This window comes from Anticarsia gemmatalis, chromosome 16 (genome assembly GCF_050436995.1).
Source record: "Anticarsia gemmatalis isolate Benzon Research Colony breed Stoneville strain chromosome 16, ilAntGemm2 primary, whole genome shotgun sequence".
Lineage (NCBI taxonomy): Eukaryota > Metazoa > Arthropoda > Insecta > Lepidoptera > Erebidae > Anticarsia > Anticarsia gemmatalis.
Genome location: NC_134760.1, coordinates 2,539,314 through 2,560,329, shown reverse-complemented (window position 1 = coordinate 2,560,329; position 21,016 = coordinate 2,539,314). Strand labels below are relative to the sequence as shown.

The window sequence follows — 21,016 nt, the reverse complement described above, 5'->3', positions numbered from 1 at the left end:
TTTTATTATAATCTGTAATCCCTCGAATTGGGTAAAGAAGGCTTTCAATTATATAATTCAATGAAAATATTTTGCTTGTTCCGCGAACGAAGTTGCGAACAAAGCGAACTGTTATTTAATTAATTACGAAAGTTTGTTTCCAGTTGGCTTAATGGATAATGATTCGATATTCATGAAATGTTGCCATTAATAACATCAGGCGGTAGTAACGTCATTCGGTCCAGAATATTCTTACATTTTATTGATTTTAGTCAATATAACGATAAAACTGGACTATAATCGCCAAATTCCATGTAATCGTTTACTTCACTCGAAAGCGATGAGTTTGCCAATATTTTTATTGCAGTACTCAATTCACGTGTCACCAAACTGGACTTGTGATTTTTAAAACTATTTCATATATTGTATCAAATCTTGATTCCCGTAAGAATATAAGAAGGGTGTATTGCTTCGGGCTACAGTCTTTACGGACTTTGCTTCATCCACATTCCATAGATGTTGTAGCATGTTCTTATTTGCATATTCATATTTTAAGGAACTGAATTAAAACTGTAGGTTAAACAACTCAGTATAATTCGCACTGACAAGATATCTTTTGAGTTTTCTTATGGAACACGTAAAGATTTGTCTGTTTAACTTCTTTAAAAACGTATTTTACGCTCCCATAACTAACATTTTTTTATCTGCAATTCTTATATTCCTAACATTTTCTTAACTTAGTAGTAACACTAGTACAAAGTACATAACTATAATGTTTAATTGTTTATCGTCATGACGCAGTTCCAGGGCATGATTTGTAAGAGTTTATTAATAGCTGAGCGTTGCACGGCACATGTACTACCTTAGAACATAGTTGGCAACTCCGTCGGTTTTGTTATGCCATAACAATTTCTTGTTTACTACTTTTAGTTATGTAGTTACTGTTGTACGGAAGGAAAAGAGTGGTAATAATGTTTATATCTACTTCAAATTCCACCTCGGCGGTACTTTAGGTGTAGGTACGAGCATAGCATATGACTGCAGAATTTAAGGTTTCAGATTCGAATTCCGAGTGAGCTAAGGTGCTATTGCATTTTTTCAATTCCTTTTGGGGTCTTCTGATCAGTAGCTCGGAGTTTGGTTATGTACCCGTCATTTTGAATGAGACTGAATTCTATAAACGACGAAAAACTGTGTTTTTTTTTATGTACTGCCGCTTGAATCTTTTGGCATAACAAGCGCAGACCTATGAGAAATATATTCCCTTTACGTTTCAGACCGGTACAAAATTCATCTGATATATTAAAAATCGTCAACATTATTGAATAGAGAAAGGCCTCAACATGCAGTTTGATAACGCGTAAGCTGGAGAGAAAGTAGAGAAATCATGTTTTGTTTGTGAACAAGACTGCCGATAATTTCACTATTGAGTAGCCTATACGGTGATTCTACAAAAAAAGACTTCCTTCCTGACTATTAGTTCCTTGTTGCGATGGGGGCAACCCCAATCACACTATTCATTCCTATACCAAAAACCAATTCTAAAAATTGGCATAAATTACACACTCAGTGCTCTCAGGGTATGTAAGTGATATGAAAATAGATGTTTTACATAATAAATAGTATTCTGATCTACTATTCCTTATTATATTTTATCTGTTAATAAAGATGTTAAATATAAACAATGATTCAGATGTACTTCCCACGCGTGTTGTGAACTATCGGAAACGCTTCATTTACGGCAAATGTTATCTATTATCATACGATATGTTCAGAGAACCATCACGAACCTAACAGAGAAGATTATATGGAATACGGGTGCATTCTAAGGAGAATAGAAGGGCGATTTAGATACAATTATATAGAATCACTATATTATTTTTATTAATAGAAGAAGTAATAAAATATATTACAAGTGTAGTACTTTATATTATAAGTACCGACAGTTTCTTGACCTATGGATATAAAGCGTGAAAATGAGTTCTTGACTTGCTACACACATATTCAGTTCCGCAATATTTACTGCAAACAAAACTGACTCGCTCATTTGTTTGGTATATTCCCAGCTGTCCCTTCTAATACTGTCCCTTGGGGTGACAACTTGGAATAAAAGTTGGAAGAAAATTCCGTAATTTAGCAGTCGTAATTTCCTAGACAGGAGCAGTCAGTACGACGATTGTTTACAAATAGTCATTTGTTTTACTCCATTTTAGAAATCGTGTATGTAGCTCGCTACAGATGTTTGCGTATGGCGCTAAAAGTTAGTATATAAAGAGAGAGATTGCTGTCATTTCATAAATGATTTTATCAAGGATCAATACAATTATGTACTTTATGTATAGTATAAACATACCAAAAATTTATTCAAATTTATACAGAAGTATATTTGCATAATTTTTTTTATGAAAATGTAAGAGGAAGCTAAATAAATGCTTTCGATTGGTTAAAATGATAAATAAATCATAGTTTGTACGTTGTTAATGTCATTACCCGTTGCAAATGATTTCCTTTACTGACGGATACAATCTATTAATACAATCGTACGTGAGCGTTGAGCCAAGTTAGCGTGTTCACAATCAATATGTGAAAACATTAGTTCTATATATTTTGCGTTGAGAAATATGCGATGTTTGTGCAATGTTTCTTTTAGCAATTAATTTGCTGTTTTGTAAGTTGATGGATGTTCTATCAAAAACTTGTTGGTTTGAATTCACTTTGCGTTTAACTATAGTCTGATCGAATATATTTAATGTATTCCTGGAAATTCAACATTTGAAATAGACAGTTTGTATTGTAAATTTAAATAAATATAAATAAAAAGCTTCATAAATGTTTTCAAGATACCACTTGTAAACATACGACTGCGATATACGAGTATAGAGGAAGCGGCGACCGTGCTTATAACTTGTAAAAGAAAAAATATGAAATCCTTGTGAGACCTTGAAAATAAAAACTGAAAGTACTTATATACCTTTTTGAATAATGTCGAGCTTTGAAAGGCTTAACTACATGCCTTAAAGAATAAGGTACCTTAGTAAGACGTGAAATAAGTAATACAGAAATACAATTTTTTTTTATTTTTTATTTTATGTTGGTATTCATTGTTTTGATGATTTAACTGTTCTCGCGAATGTACTCTATATCATAAACCAATTAAACGAAATCCGTTTTGTATTTTTTTTGCGTTATGAGATCTTCCTTTACATTTTAGCACGGATACATCATTAAAATGTTAATAAAACTACAAACCACTATTAAACAATAACCTGTCTATTTTTTAACGCAAATTAATTACTACCGCAAACAAAAAACTATTCCGTATTGAAGATGTCTTATAAAATGCTTCTTTTTCCAGGTACCGTCTGCAGAAGCCGATGGTCACTGTATATGGTATGGCCTATGTGCCAATCCAGGAGAAAAGTCCACGTACTGCTCCTACAATGGCACAGCTAAACCTATAGAAGAAGTTGGGAAAGTAAGTACTTTTTTTTAAACTAGGATTTTGCTAATTAAACGAAGATCGTCGATTAAGTAACTGCATTACTTATTAGGTGTTTAGAGGAAAAAATGATGTTTATAATAACTTGCTAATATACTTAGTGTCAAATTAAATTAAATTTCCTGAGAGATGTGTTTTGGCATGGTAATTAGCGGTGCCAGAGATTTTAAAAAGAAGTTTTTTCGAGCAGAATGTTCGCGTCGAACTAATAACATGGATCCTAAAAGAGGCTTTAAGGTTTTTGTCAAAAAGAATAATTTATGATGTTAATGAAAATAGGTTACACTACTGATACAAATTTAAAGAAAAATTGGTCCTTTTGCTAGTTTCCACTTCAGTTACAGTAACACTAGTAGATTTGTAAAGATTCGGTGAATGTAATTTGTTAAATCTCTGATACAAAAAATTGAAGTGTTTTGCTCAGCGTCTGCACTTTCAAGGAGATTATAAAGTCGACCTGTTAGTTTCGCTTGTTTATTTTTCGTCGGTTTTGTGGCTAAGAATATATGCAACATACTAGTACATTCTTTGAGCATCTATTTACCTTTAATCAGGCCATTACAAACGTGCGAACTACGTCATAATCAAAAAAGATCATAGGAATGTGACAATGTGTAAGTGCGAGCGAGAGACTCCGATAAAGTTTAGTTCGAAATGGCCCGAGTATAGTAAAATTCGTTAACCTAATATAATTGTCATAGTTACAGTTACTCACTACCTAATATAGTGTATTATTGTTCCTGTCTCAATTTTTACATAGGCATTGTTTGCTACTTGTACGAACAATAGAACAGGCATTGTTTTTTAGCTTATGACGCCGTGCCAATCTATTTTAGATGAGCAATTTTGTTATTGTGTTATTTTGTGTATCACTGACAAATCTGTGTTGGTATTTTAATGTGCAAACGTCCACCATAATCGTGCAATGGTTATAGACCAATAAGTAGAGAGCCTTGGCATGCATAATTTAAAACAAATAATCCCGTGTATTTCCTAAATAAAGAAGCTGTATCAAATTCACCACCATTACCTGCATTTGCTTACGCAGATGTTCTATATTCTGAATTTTTTGTACCTCCGCTAGCTGCGAACCTTGTATACAAGGTTCTCTACTAAGTTATTGGACTCTAATGTTCCCACAAAAATTCACCGTAGCCATGCAATGGTTGAAACGGGAATGAAAACTCACATGGGTATTAACGATTTCTTCCCGTTGGTCCTATTGTCTATTAATACGGAACCAAAATTACTCATACCGAGTTGCTGAGACACATCTAGCGGTAGTTTATCTATTCAAACTGTCATTTTTATATGAGCTTTAACGCTATTGAATAGATAAACTACCGCTAACCCCCGGGTTCTGATGTACTATTAGCGGTATTTTATCTATTCAATAGCGTTTAAACTCATATAAAAAAAAACGCTATTGAATAGATAAACTACCGCTAAATGTACTCAGAACACGGGCATTAGTGTACCTCAGAAACCGGGGGTTAAACAATTAAATTTTCCGGTTATCTAAAAGCCGAGTTCACCCCATCAAGGGCGGGCGACACTTAACTGGGTCAGCGGGCTGCTTTGTGCATGCTATATTTAGCATGCACATGCAACGATGACGTCACTTAAGTCCTAGTTTTGATGCGGAACTTGACCTGTGCATACAAGAATAGCACAGGAATGTAAGCTGCATTGAATGATGACGTAGGCTGTAGTGTGGGGTTGTACGGTTAAAGCGCTGCTCTGTGGTTTGTGATTGCTGTCTAGTGATTAGTTCGGCATGTAAATATTTAGGTATAGGTCAATGACCTCTTAGTGATACTTGTTGACCAATCGAGACAAATGAAGCGGTCTGGCTCTGTAAAATCTACTCTTCGTTGGTTAAAATGTTCTTCTATTTTATTTTCTGTGTGATCTGTAAAAAACCAGTACCCGAGTACTAGGGTAATTTTCCACACTTATTGATTTTACGTTTGAGAGACTTCAGTCTAATAGTTTTGTTAAATGCTCTGTTTTCCCCGTTTGTAAAATTCCAGTTGTAATTAATTTACCTAAAACTACATCTATAAATATATGACACAACTACCTACGCATATGGTCTTTAATTATTCACAAATAACAATAGCTAAGAAAACCACAAATTGTTAATTAATTATCCTCATAATTGTAACAAAGATGAACTCCGTAAGAGGAGTTTGACGTATTCTGGACCAAACGCGTCATTTGTTGTTTGTCATTACCTTTGTTTAAACACCGTTAAAACAATTACATCATTGATGAATGCCTAAAGATGTCTCTAAACTAGCAATGTTTAAATATAACTTAATTATTCAATCAGTAATTTTACCAACTCTTTTTGCCGCTCCTGCCTTCCGAACTGACGGTAAATTGTACTGTATCTTTGACTATCATAAGTGTCAGTATTTGGCAGTGTCATAAGTGTCAAAATTAAATGAAGTGGCTAGACATTCTTTATTTATTTTTTGAGCAATATTATCCTGAACAAATCCGCAAAGTAATCATAATCAGTTAGTTGATAATGCACACGTGCGGAGGCTATCCACAAAGTCATTATTTACCATATCACAACTTCAGTTGTCATACGATTATCTTTAAAATTAACCTTGGACCTTATAGTTAATATCTGGTGATATAAAAACAATTGTTACTCTTTACATTGTTGCTATCAATGGCTGTGCCGCTTTGTGCAGTGGCAAGTGCAGTGTGATGTCATTTGTTGGACCTTGGATGCAAGTTTTATAGCATAAAGGAATTAACTAGCTGTAAGCATTGATCTGGTTTCTCGCCAAAGAATAATTGCTAAGTTTCGTGTTATTAACACGAAAATGTCAGTAAAAGTTTTAGCAGAAACCACTGAATATCTTAATAGTGCCAAGTTTTTAGTTAATTAAAAAAGACAACTCCCGCATTAAGAATTGCTCTTGTGTCGCGAGGACTTTTACAAACATGCAAACAACGGACACAAAGCACAGCCAGACCCGAAACAATAATTTGTGAGTCGCACAAATAATTGCTCCGTGTGGGAATCGAACCCTAGGACCTCCCGCCGCGGTGGTGTTGGCGTGGTGACCTAAACCACTGCGCTACGGAGGCATTCAATCAGTCAGATGACAGCATTAACCTCTTCTTGATCAGTAGGGAGCTCTTGCCCAACAGTGCGATAGTCTGGGTATAAAAACAATTCAACTGAGCGACATTTCTCGGGCGGATACCAAGCTAAATGCTTATTATTTCTTTGAAACGTTAGAGGTGTGTTTGTAGAAGGCTTTTACAGCTTCCCCGTACTGATTTTATGAACCGTTACTTAGAATTGATGTTACGTAGAATTAAGTAATAAGTTACCCTTTTTCTTGTCGAGTTTTTAGCCTGTAACCAAACTGTAGAAACTAAATCTAAGCCTCTTTCGAAACAATGATATTTAATTCCTATAGTTTTATCTTCGGCACTTTTATTGTCTTATCAGTGATGACGTAGTTCCTAAGATTGTCTTATCAAACCCTTCAGATAAATCTGTCAATCAACTTAACATTATTTACATACAATTCATTGTACTTTATACCTTTGCCAAAGTTCGAAATGTCATCGAGAGCTATTTATAGTATTGTAGTGTATTCACACTATTAAGATAGTTCAATACTCACGCTTCATCTAAGAAACATGCTGTTAAAAAAGAACTGCAGTGTTAGATTCTGAACAGTAACTAGCTAAGCATATGAATACTGCTTTTGTAATGTGTTCTCTTCTGTCTTACTTGTATAAAAGAGGAATCATACACGCAATCAATCATACTGCAAAGGTCAGGTGTGCTCGTAATCTGGCCGTCCTGTATGTTCAGATTCGTTTATTTGCTTAAACATGTGTGTGTACATACATAGAAGAGCATACAGGATGACGACATTAGAAAAGTGCAGACATGTTTGTCACAATGTGACGTGCAAAATAGTACAAATAAAACATAAATAAAAAAATGGTAAAATGTATGGATGAAAACGAGGCAAAGTTTTTACCGATCGTAGCAAATGGTGTTTATTAGCCTTTGCCTGCTCCTATGGGAAAAAGGCGTAATTTTATGTACGTGTGTATGTCCTTCTATAAAATTGCCCGTCTACGTGTCGATTACATTAAACTATGATAAATGAGCGACCTTTGATGCGCTAATACTCCCCGCACAGCCTCTTCCATTGTCACAGCTTTTTGCTACTTTTTATAACAGAATAAAAACACTGGTTTCGCATTGAATAAACAATTTCGTAATGAGACGTTTGATTGCAAATAAATAACGTTTTGGAATTCTTTAATCGAAGTAGTTGCGTGACGTATTTTTCTTAGATCCCTGCGTCAGAAATTCATAGTCGGGATTATGGTCATAGTCGTGACATTATAATTATGACGACTATAGATAAAACCTAAACCACAAATGATAATATAATTAATTAGATATATTATTAAAATGATTGAATAGCTTGTATTTACAATGACCCGTTATTCAATCGCGTAGCTGCCAATTGTTTAAATAGTGTTGTATTGATGTTATGTTCGTGTAAAATTATCTGTATATAAATATTTATTTATAAAGATATGGTTTATCTTAATTCAAGTTGTTTTGTTTTATGTGAAAATTAAAAGATGAATGAATGAAATTATTAGCACAATCGTTGGCATAGGGTAGTTTCTATTTTCATTCTACTTGAAGCTTTAAAATTTAGTATCTAAGACTGTTAGGGCCTACATAATCACTAATCTCATACACAATAATTTAGCTGCATCTTACATAATGTGACCTTCTGTCAAAATTTGCATGAGGAAACTGCAAAACGAATATATGATAGACAGACATTCTTATGCGCATTTTGTGGCCACTGATCATAAGGTTACAATAAAACATTACTAGGAACTAAATACGATCGTGAACTTAACATTTATTCGGTAATGAACTTAGGATATCGTTCATAAGATTATCATAAATAATAAGATTTAGTATCTATTAATAATGTATTATCATAGCTATAAATCATGCAGTTCTGAATTAAACTAATTCAATTGATCCATTCAATTAAACTCAAAAATACTTCCAAAATAATCGCAGACAACCCTTTTCTCTTGTCCTATTTGCAGAAAGCCTCTGTAATCATATTAGTCACTAGTAAACCCGCGCGACTTCGCTCGCATGCAAGTCATTATACAACTAATATAATAAGATTTTCGCTTTGGTCAAATATCATTCTTGCTTTAGTTTTACATTCTTTTGTGAAATATCCTAAGAACTATACTTTTCTATCTGATCATCCGATCTCTATTTCTCTATAAACTCCCTTGTTCAGCAAAAAGAGATAACCTCCTTCGAATCCATTCAATTTTCACAAATCTTCCTTATGTCGCATGATTTCTCCAGGTCAATGATTCATACAATTCAGAATAAGTAAACCTTCAGTAAACAAGTAATGAATAACATTTAAATATAATGTGTAACTGCAATGGCATGTGCTGGTCATAATCGCAGGTAGTGTGACGTCATAGGCTTGTATTCATTATAATACCACGGAGCGGTGATGTCAATGACTTCTCATACGTCATCGCTATAATAAATATTTTGGTTTTAGGACCAAGGCCAAAATTTAATGCATTTTGTGTCTTCCGATGCATCCGTATCGGTTTGTGGTAATAAATATGTTTGCAAACAAAAGATGTTTGTCAAGATTTCCTTGAAACTGGAGTACCTACGTATGTAAAACTGTGTGTATAGGTTCCACAATTGAAGTGATATTAAGTTTTTAAAGTATATGGACTAGAATGTTATTCGATACTTACATAGTCAAATTTTAGAAAAATGTGTTTTCTGGTATCTAACTGGTGTCCAAGTCTACTCTATACTAGTAGGTAATAACTTATCAACACTTTGCCATAAGTGAGCCGCAAAGAATAGTAGCTTTCGCATAGGTATATTCTTTTTTGTCTGATCATGATAATCAAAAAATTTACCGTATAGGTATCTGTAATCCCAACGTTATCGATACAGCCTGCTGATACGGTTTGATGAGTAAACGCCACGTGCAACTTTAATGTGCTTTCTTATCGATTGATTTATCAAGACACACCTGATGTAATACACGCTATTACACTAATACAATGCCTATTGTCTTTTGTTTACCTACCAATGATCTAAAGGCATATTCAAACCTGAGCGATATTCGCTGCCGCTATGGGTAGAAGGAAACCTAGCATGCCTAAAAAATTGTTTTAAACATTTATTGAGGGCATGCAAAGTCCCTAACCCGCACTTGGCCAGCGTGGTGGACTCAAGGCCTAACCCCTCTTTCATTAAGGGAGGAGACCCTTGCCCAGCAGTGGGACATTAATGGCTTAAATTTATTTTTTATTTATTATGGGTAGAAGTACATACCGCGCGGGTTTCGCTCAGGTATTTAGTATCAAGTACCGCGCAGACGATAGCGATTAGCGAATACCGCTTAGGTCTGAATAGGCCTTAAAAGATTTAGTAGCAGACAAAATGCCAATTGAATTAGTGTTAGTCATATTTTCTGATAATTTATGCAAGCGGTCTGTAATTAAGATTAGACGCGATTAAATGGTTATATTTTCGATAAGCGTTCTAGAAAAAGTGTCTAGAATTTTCGTAAGTCTTGAGTCTGTCGAATACACGTCCATAATATTATGAGTTTATTTTTAAACTTTAAAACTTTCGCGTTGCATGAATATTATCTAATTCTATCCGAGAATTTACACGACCGGGCCACTAGTCGTGGTGGTTGATAGTTCTTTATATCCCTTGTTTTCTAAAGCGTTGCTATTCCCATTGTGTTCCTAGACAGAAATAAAGGCGTCCTTGTGGCTAGAGAGTAGCGAAAACACATCGGTTTGTTGCTCTTGTTTTTGTAAATAAAATTCTGCGTATATTCAGTACTTACGTACTCCCTATATTTAGGATATAAAAATAGTTTAGAGGCGTTTCCTCCAACTTTCCGCTGATTGGTTTACTTTCGAGAACTGTGGATGTCGTTTATTTGGTTGAGCTAGTGTTTGTCTCTAGCGTGCTATACTTTCTCTTGAATCATTTACTGAGATCGTAGGTATATAGAATTATTGGTTTTGGTTGTAGAAGCTGATAGAAGACGCAGTAATTGTTTCTCATTTCCGTCCCATGCGCAGTTTCCAAAATTAATTTGCAACTTCGCTACACGCGTACATAAAATAAACAAGAAAAAAGCTTGGACATTGAAACCCATGTTGCTAAATGACCGGTTTCACTGATAGACAAAAACACGGAAATATGCTGATATACACAAAACCAGTTGTAAACCCACAGACGTGTTGATTGCGAAATGTTGCCAAATTGGCGAATCACTGTTGCATCAAAGCGCATTTGTCCACATGCTGTTTATAGTAGGGATTAGTATAGATAGGGTTCTGTGTAGTGATTGACTCACTCGTCATACAAGCAATAAGAAGAAATCACGCCTAGCTCTTATGCAGTTTGCTCTCTAATTGATGCTTTGATTGGAATAGATACATCGTACGATCTCCGGGACTCGGGCTAACTGCCAGACAACACAGTTGAAACCTGACACAGTACACAAAACCCAAAAAATACAATCGAAACTATCGGACGCATTATCATTAGTGCGCGTGATGAGGTCAGCTTCCGTATTGTATCTAATTCTGAATATCAACCGCAGAACACCTTCCGAAAATCATTAATTTATTTATAATTGTACAGAATCAGTAATTTACTTCCTGACCTATCGTAATATATGCGGTTATTTACATAATTTTGGCACTGACGATTTCGTTGAGACGAGTCGAAGAGCGGACGCTATAAAAAACGGCGCGTCATCAGTAAAAGTGCCACCGTCTATACACCCGTTGCTCATAGTAATGTACAAATCGAATCAAATAAAAAGTTATCATTAGATTGATCAAATATGAAGTGGTACATTAGAATCGATTGACAATACGCCTGGTAACACGACACTAATTCGAGTAGATGGGCGACAAATGATCAACGTCACGTCGTTCTTGAGTTCATAATTGAAATGCTTGTTACTAAATATTCTTGAACCTTAGTAAGTCCACTAACGCTTTACACAAGTTGTTAAACGTTTGTATTTAATCTAGATCCATCAAGTATTTGTAAAATCTAGCCGCTGGGATGTAAACTTTAATAGGCTTGCAAGCAAATGTCTAGACGATAAAACATCGGTTTCAAACATTATACAATACCAATTTATATTCGGATTGGTCCAATTCACACGAATGTATCGCTATATGACAATTGTTTTCCATTACTCACAATAATATTTGAGTGATACGCACACAGAGACTGTTCCATCTGTAAAGTTTTCTCTATGATGTTGAATGGCGTTCAATTTCAGCGTAACCTTTGCCATTTCACGTAAAGCGGGTCGCAACTCGCAATGTTTTTTTAACATTTCCACTGTGAAACCTTTTGGAGCTCCCTTTAGTCGCGTAGTTCTAGAGCTGATTGTTGACCTTCAGACAACCTTATCTCGTTCGGTCGTATCGATCTTCTACATTTATATTCCGCGAAGGATCTCTTTGTTTCATACATAAATGTTTCGGGATTAGTGTGTCGGATCCTGTTACCTTTGTTCCAAGTAGTCCTCCTGTCTCTAACAGAATTGATTTGTTATTTCGCAATTCTGTATAACGTAATACTCAGACGATTAACGCCTTAAATGTACCTTATAATGCAAATCCAAAGGAATGTTTATATAACACGAAGATTTTCGTATAATAGTTCAGTTGCCTGAAGCTTCGGTGTGTTCGCCGAGACACGAACAGCTTTAGACATTCAAAGCCTTTGAAAGCTCCCAACATTCAACAAGTACTAGAGCGAGCGGGTCGATTTGCGCAGGTGTTTTGCCGCAAGCTCAAGCGGGGCCATTATAGAAACGTTCATCTTTTATGATATGCGAAATTTTATCCTTACGCTTACTCCTAAAAGCATTACTGTATATTTAATCGAGTATTGGAATTTCGGAAGCTTTCGTACCGATATTTCTAAGAAAACGTTATAATTTAGAATGTTTCTTGCGATCCATCACCATAATTTACGTGGCTTGTTTTCCAAACGTACTATTTGATCTTCACGTGCTAAAAGTTAAGCAATAAATCAAGGTTTCCCTGTGAGATTAGATTTCCTGAATTTCCAAGGAATTCTTGTTTAGATTTTTTTATGGTTACATTTTGTGTTTTCAAGGTTTTAGTAAGTTTGCAAATAGCTTCGTGTTTCCATTGAATGAGATTTATTATTAAATTGCATGTGTAATTTAGAGCAGGTAATTGCAGGTTGTATTAATATAGGAGGATAATGTTAATGGTGTTTACGTTTTCTATACCGGTATAAATAACTGATTTTCAGGAAATGATTCGGCAATAAAATAGCTATTATTTGATGCTGATATTTTTTTAAATAATTGCATAATAAGCACTTTCGTGTGCCATCGTCATTTGTATTATTTTGTACATTATGGTTAGTGTACGATGTCAATAAATGTATTTTCATTGATTGTTTTATAAGGGCTCTTTCAATTTAGCCGTATCGTGTCGGACCGCAGCAGTGCCGAAACGGTGCGTTTGTCGTACGGTGCACGGACGGTCATTTGTTTTCATACAAATCGCACGGTGCGGCAACAGTGCGGTGTCGGTACGGAGAACGCACGACGACAGGACGGCAACGTCGCAAGCTCCACGTGTTCATTTCGCTGTTGAATAGTGCGGTGACTAAACGTGACAGCTAATTTCATTGAATTTTCATGTTTATTATTTGCTTAAAATGGATGATATAGACGTGGAAGAATTTATAAATGAAATTGAATTATTGAGTAATTCGTAGAAACATTCTCTTGACATTCTTAAGTAATTAAAAAATTTACTTGGGTCTTGTTTTAACCTAGGATAAAGAATATGGAAATCACCAAAATTACATGTTAATGAAAACATCGGTAGTATTCTTTTACGGGCGCGGCGTTTTTGTTTCTGTTTGATATTTTTTAACAGGAGCACTAACAGTAATGTTTCTTCGTCAGAGTCCATGGCTACACTGCTGTCACATGAATTTAAAACAACACTAACATACAAACGCACGGCAGTCAGATACGCTTTCAATTTAGGCGTTTGGTGTCGGACGGCTAACGTACCGCAGCGGTACGGCAGCGGGCTATAACCAGCGGCACGGTTAACGTGCGGCAGCCGTACGACACGAAACGTCTAAATTGAAAGAGCCCTAAGTGATGACTTCCGTTTAGTTAAAAATGTTAGGTATGGGTTATAAAAAGTTGTTTATTCCGGTATAAAGAAATCTATTCTTAATAAATAACAAGCACGAGGAAGGAAGTGTGTTTAGTTTTCTTTTTCATTGATCAGGTTCGACTGGTCAATTTAAAGAATTTCTATTAGGGTTTTTTGATCTTGTCTTTGCAACTTAGTTCATAATTCCCATCTTTGTTCTGATACTTGGAATATTATAGACCTACGTTAAACAGATTTAAAAATTCCACTAAAATCAATTGGCTTTTTAATTCCATATCAAGTTGTTTTAATCAATCGCGTGATCGTTCTTTGTTTTAAATCGTCAAAGTCTAACAAACACTTTTAGGTCGTCTACCCTCATTTTTAAATAACGAAAACACTTAAAAACGTGTACTTGACATCTATAGATTACTACATTTTATAACAAACACACGCCATTCGTATTCATATCGTTAATTTAATCACAAATGGAAAGCGATTACTCCAGTTTATGGACTTACTTTTTCAGTGTGAATCATAAAATTATTTGATGACATTTAGAAAATTATTAAAACATGTTTTGTATAATACATTCTAACTAAGATAACAGACTATTATGAAACTAGACTAACGAAATCGATGCCGTAATCTATCTTGGCTTACAACTGGTCCATTCCTTAAGGAATACTAAGAGTGTCACATTTACGTAACTAGATGGCGTTAGGGACAAGTGAAATAATTCGGGTTCCTATACGACCTTCGCTCACCTTGTTTTGTGTCTGGAATATTAAATAAATATTTATCATATTTGAGGACTGTTGCTATGCTGTAAATGTCTAGTCAGATAGCCTGGCGATGTAGACATCTTATGTTTTCATGTCTTTTCATGTCTTTCACCTACCGACAGAATTATAATTTAATATTAAATAACTAACTATAGAGTAAACTATATGTTTGCTCTATAGTTAGAAACTATATGTTTGCTCTATAGTTAGAAATATTATATTGTATTTTTTCCCCAGTAACGGGGAAATATATAATAATATCTGCGTTTTCCTTACTAAATTTCGAGAAACTATTTCCTTATATCTTTTCGGTATTAGACGGCAGGTACCTACGTTAATTGGCGTATATATGTAATATTCCTTGTATAATGGGTATAACTGCGGTATTTTCACTATATACGCAGTTCTAAATATTCGAGCGCTATTTGGTCGGGGCCCGCTTCGCGGCCCTGGGCGGGTCTAGGTTAGCTGTCGGGCCACGGCCGACACGGCCTTGGGCGGCTTCACACAACTTGCCTTCAGTTTTAATCACTTCTAACGGTTTCATGATGTCCTATAGAAAGCGTAGAACTAAATAGTTTTCTTTATCAGAATATTTACTACCGGCCCGCCCGGTTTATTATTTACTAGCTGACCCGCGCAACTTCGCTTGCGACACAAGAGATTGGGTCAAAATTTTCCCCGTTTTTGTAACATTTTTTATTGCTACTCTGCTCCTATTGGTCGTACCGTGATGATATATAGCCTATAGCCTTCCTCAATATATGGTCTGTCTAACACTGAAAGAATTTTTCAAATCGGACCCGTAGTTCCTGAGATTAGCGCGTTCAAACAAACAAACAAACAAACAAACTCTTCAGCTTTATAATATTAGTATAGATTTTCTCAAAAACCTTCACAACTTTTACACACAAACCTTCATTTTGAATCACCCTGCCTAAGAAAACCGCTTTAAAATCCACTGCGTAGTTTTAAAGATATAGGCATACAAACATGGATACATATATAGGGACAGATGCGGGAAGCGGCTTTGCTTTATATTATTATTATGTAGTGATACGCTACATAAAGACATTAACGTGTATATTTTCTTTCTACGGGCAAAATGGATTTCCTCTTCACTACTTATATTAGAAGAGATTTACCTATACTTAAGATATTTTAAACTATCAATTATTGAAATGTAGTCAACCTTAAGCTCAATACATTGATCGCATCTCGCGCAGTGTTTACCGCAAACCGCTGACGCACACGCAATGATTCACCATTATATACGGAACAGCTTTGAGGCTAGTTAAACTAGTTATGATGCGTAGCGTAATACCTTATAATGTGGAAAACTACAGCTTACCTCTCGCTTGATTATTGCAAAAAGATAACTTGAACTTTGTACAGACGTCGTTGAAAAAGACGTCTTGTTTTTATTACCATTAAGCATTAGATCGTCCTCATAGGTAATTTATACTTTTATTACACCTAGTGTATTGCAAAGTCTTTTAGATATTTATTATCTTTTAGATATTCTAGAATAGAAAAATACTTATTGTGTGTTTACACATCGTTGGATATAATACATTTTTTCATTCAATCTTATCGTTCTCTATTAGTAATGCAGAATTCCAAAGGTGTATACAATAATATGTCTCATTTCAAGGTTATTAAACATTTTCAAAATGTATAAGGGTTGAGGAAGTATCTAGATCTTACTCAACTAGGCAAGTAATCTCGTGTTAACAGGTTACACACAAAGCCGTTAAATATTTAACATACGTGTGTGTAATATATGCAAGAATCCGTCGTGTTAACTCAATAATCCTATCGAAGCGTGACTTTAACATAAAATATATGTTTATTAGATGCTCGTATAACGTTGCAATCGTCACGTTTGATAACGTATCGCACAGGTGTTTAATAACAATTATTTGCCCTAAATGATAACTGATAAACGATTCTATAAATTAATTTATTAATCGCATACAGCTGTATGTAAACCATAAGATTATTTAGATTAGACATATTCAATTTCCTTTTTTGTTTTATCTACAGATCCGTCAGATAATGATGTTATCTAAGTTTAATCTCAGCGGGTTATTCCAATTCAGCTAGTCTTCTGATTTCGTACAAGTTTCGACCTTCGGAAAACTAGTTTTGATAGCAATAACTATGTTAGACGCTTTAAGAATATTACATGCTTTACGTGGAAAACTTTTTCATCAAACGATTTGTTTAAGTAGTTCAAGAGCAGAGGTATTTTCTGACTTTATTACGAACAGGTAGGCCAAGGCTTTGTACCTTGTACTTTGGTAATCAAGATTTTAGAAATGAATTGCGAGGTTTGGGAAATATACTGAAAGCTTCGAATTCTACAAGTTAATCAGTGCCAGAGCGAGAAAAACGATTTTATCATAGAAATAGAAAGAGATAGATGTCATTTAAAGATCTGCTTGTCTCATAGTGACGCATGGAGTTTCCGGATTGTTATAAACATAATTAAAACAGGTATCATAGACATGTCGACGTGTTTATGTTAATATGAGCAATTAGGAGTACCGCGGCAAGGTTGAAAATGTTATGAGAAGATCTTCTTTAAATAATTGAATAGTTTCGAACGACTATATTGCAAGAGTAATATCTGTTTCAAGTTCAAATGTGTAATATGTTATTGCTCTTATATTATCGCTTGTTCCAAAACAATAACAAATAACTCTGTGGCTGCAAACGCACTAGTGAAATATATGATTGTCCTTCAGGAAATCCGTCCATTTATTAGTCTCAATAGTATTTTTTTTTTAAATGAAATATCTATCCGCATTGATTAACCAAGTTTGTAAGTTACGGAAGCCATTTATAATAATTTTATCGAATTCCAACATCTGATTAATTTAAAAAAAACATGCCTATGTCGGACATAGTGATTACACGTGTTTAATTGCACCAATTTTTGACCGGAACTTAAGTAATATATAATTTTTTGCATACATAAATTTACGTCAATGTATCTTCGAAAACATTATTTCGCATGTGTTGACTTTTCTCGACACGTGTATGTCTAAATATGCTTTTACCTTAAACTCGCATTTTTTGTGTAAACAGTTTTTGCAACCCGTGTTTCTGTGATGAAATCGTGACCCGGCTCAGTAGCGCCACCACTCGGTCGTTATGTAAGTTTGATTAACAGGAATGACGCAACACTCCACTGAGGGTAGTTCTACATAGATATAGTAGTCATTAAAACAGTCAGTGCTATATTTTTTATATAAAAAGCTTTAAACTCCGCCCGTTATGTAAGACCGCTTGCGTAACTCTATCAATCTACCAGCTTTTGACAAAGCTGTGGAGATTACATTAGGGATTAACCAGTGGAGTTAGTATCATATAATCGGATACGTTTAAAGTCTTAATAATGACGATGTATTTGCAAGCATTGCTTCAAGATTTCTTACTTGTAACCATAAAAAAGATGTCATAAAACTGAACATTGTGTGACAACAAAATACTACAGAATTAAAAACTAATAGCACCTGACTGAAACGTACAATTTCATAGTAATTTTCACGAGTTTCGATCTCAATTGCCGGAAGTGTATAACAAAAACTATGATATTAGCGAAACTGAAACCAACGCATTTTGATAAGATATCTCTATCCTTGGGACATTACGTAACTAAATAGCGTCACCACTTAAAGATACGACGATCTTTATTTATGATTCTTGATTGTAGAACATCGAACTTTATTGCTATTGGGGTTTTTAATATTTTCAATATCACACGAAGGTTATTGTCTTCAAGAAATAACAAATTTAATGTTCTCTCCGAAAATAATTAGATTTGTAATTGATATTCATTGTGAAGAGAAATATTTGTTTCTCAAATGAGCTCGGAAATATCTACTTACTGGGGTGTTTAACCTCTTATTTTTTATAGAATTGATTTTGATCAAAATACTTTGTAGTTTAAGTCTCAGATTAAATTAATTTAGTTCTACCATCCAGTGATTTTACTGTATTATTAATAAAAGTAAGGTATACTCGGAATAGCTTATCCGTGTTTGTCTATCTCACTGATAGGTGGCTAAACAAAATATTCCTTTTTCAGAACCTTATTTCATATAGCTTAAGGTCCTGAAACAATTATAGGAAAATTTTCCAACCAAGGCGTGGTTAAGAGACGAAATATGAATGAACTAGTCCTAACTTACTCTACGTTTATTAATAAAGTGGTTAATGTTTTGTCTGCAAAAACAGCATAATCACGATTTACGTCTGGTAATGTCTGTTCTTCAGAGCATGAGAGAAGATTTTGTTCTAGCAGTGTAAACACAGACTCACCTGTCTAGTGGGAACAGAATCTAGGTTAATGTGGCACTCGTGTGGGCTGTGCGGTAGACGACCTATCGCCATTCACTCACAAATTCTTTGAACCCAATGTTTACTAATTGGATATTGATTTTTTAAGACTAGTTGCTTTTCGCTTCTATTTTTGGACCACGTTTGACGAAAACATTTCTATGGGTTGATTAAGAATGTGCTTGTCTTTCTTAAAAGCTTATAGTCAGCCATCTTATGCATGGAAAAAGTTACTTCCGTTCTTTCTCGAGATGAATTCGAATCTATATTTTTAACAGAATTATATCTAACGTCTTGCGACAGGAAGGACAAATAAATACACACTTTCACAGTATTTTTAGTTGACAAGCGGAAATATAAATATATTTCCGCTTGTCAACTAAAAATACTGCATTTTTCCTTTAAATGTAGGGGATATAATTTATTATTTCTATTGTTGCGTTATCAAAACTATTTATTGTCTGGTGACGTCGCCTTTAATCAGAGTATTCACAGTACTGCGTATTTCATTATCAAGAAACGTTAACATTCGTAATTTCGTCATGATTATTTATTTAACATTTCTATTTTCTTAGTTATCGTTAACTATACAATGCATTGTTTTGCTCGATAACAATGTATATTTTAATTGAATAAAAGCCTTCAGAGAACGTGGAATATAAATGCAATTGTAAAAAAATGATTTATTTTATAAACCAAAATGACAAGTGAAAAAATCTACCAAAAATATTTTTTCCAGTAATAAAAACAAATTATGTAGATACCTATCGATTTCCTTTATTTTAAAATTTCCTTTCGCCTTAAAATATCGTACGGTATAACCAAATAATAATTAGGTAATGTTTAAGTGCTGATAAGCTGTTATCGACGTGTTTATGAATAGTTCCCTGAATAATAAATACTTCCCAGTGAGTCATTGCGGTTTGTATGCAAGAATTATCAGAGGACAATAATTACTAGTGCCTGTTTATCACCAGGCCTTTGTCATGGACTGCACTGATTTATCGTTGGTATAACTTGTAATTCTTAATAAACATTCGTCATGATGTATTTAAAAAAATGTATAGGCAAATATTACCAGGGTACTTTATGCTTTGTTGTCCATAGGGATAAGTTAGTGCTGATTGATCACTTCAAAGATTAGGTATAATGCTTTGACTTTACCCGTGACTAGGAATCCAGGTTACTTGACACGGGTTATGACTTTATCCCCAATAGAGTATACGCAATGACCCAAGTGGAATATATACTAACCTTTTCTCACAGTAATCGGGTCAATTGCCCATTTTTGGCATAAGTACGAAAACTTGCAAAAGTGTGTTGACATTTATAACCCGAAATGAGATGGAACGATACACTTGCGAGCTTTCTAAGTTATTAAGTGCTCCAGTTTCATGTTTATGGGTACTGTGCTAAAAGAATATAATAGAGCCACTCGTGGAATAGGTCCGCAGGTGCGCAATCACATCGATAACGTTATTTGTGCCAGGTCAACGACCTTATGGCGAGATGTATTGACTTATTTTGACAGAAGTAAAAATAACTTATAGCGAGTTTTTCGAAAGGAAATGAAAAACAACGTGCGATGTTTTTCTTGACTGCTTGAACAGTTTATTGATATTGGTTCAATAAATAACTGAATTTGGAATAAATATTTATTTATATATTAGAGTATGGCGGAAGAGTCGTTTGTTTGATTGACAAGAGACCTTCGGTTTTGTATCATTAGAATTTGCAAAAAAATAATGACTTCCGTACGTTCCGTGTGAGTTAATCGATGAGATATGGGGACATCCGATACACATTAAATAAACAGAGAATTAATGTTTCCAAAAAAGTAAATGTTTATTTTATGTATGTATTACTAATTTTTGACTACAACTTTTCATATAGAATTTGTAAGTAACTAACTGTCTAAACTAATCTGCTTTATATTTGTCAAAACAATTTAGTAGTTCTTACATGAACACAGTTTTCGTATTTATATTTGTACGATTAAACTTTTAATAGTATGACATTTAAGTATAAAGTCTTGTTAAGAGATACTGAGAACTCGAGCGTAGGCTTACAATACTATAAACTTGCGAGCACACGTGCCACTGACACGTGTGAACAGCCA

The 21,016-nt window shown here is 34.5% G+C and overlaps 1 protein-coding gene across 6 annotated transcripts in view; it reads left to right on the top strand.

Moving 5' to 3' along the window:
* The window catches only part of Npc1a (Niemann-Pick type C-1a), a 62,723-nt gene that overhangs the window by 10,707 nt on the left and 31,000 nt on the right, over window positions 1-21,016 (top strand). For all 6 annotated transcript variants that reach the window (XM_076124130.1, XM_076124132.1, XM_076124133.1 and 3 more), the window contains exon 2: window positions 3,335-3,454. In XM_076124130.1, coding sequence (XP_075980245.1) covers window positions 3,335-3,454 — 120 coding nt within the window. The remainder of the gene's footprint in view (window positions 1-3,334; window positions 3,455-21,016) is intronic.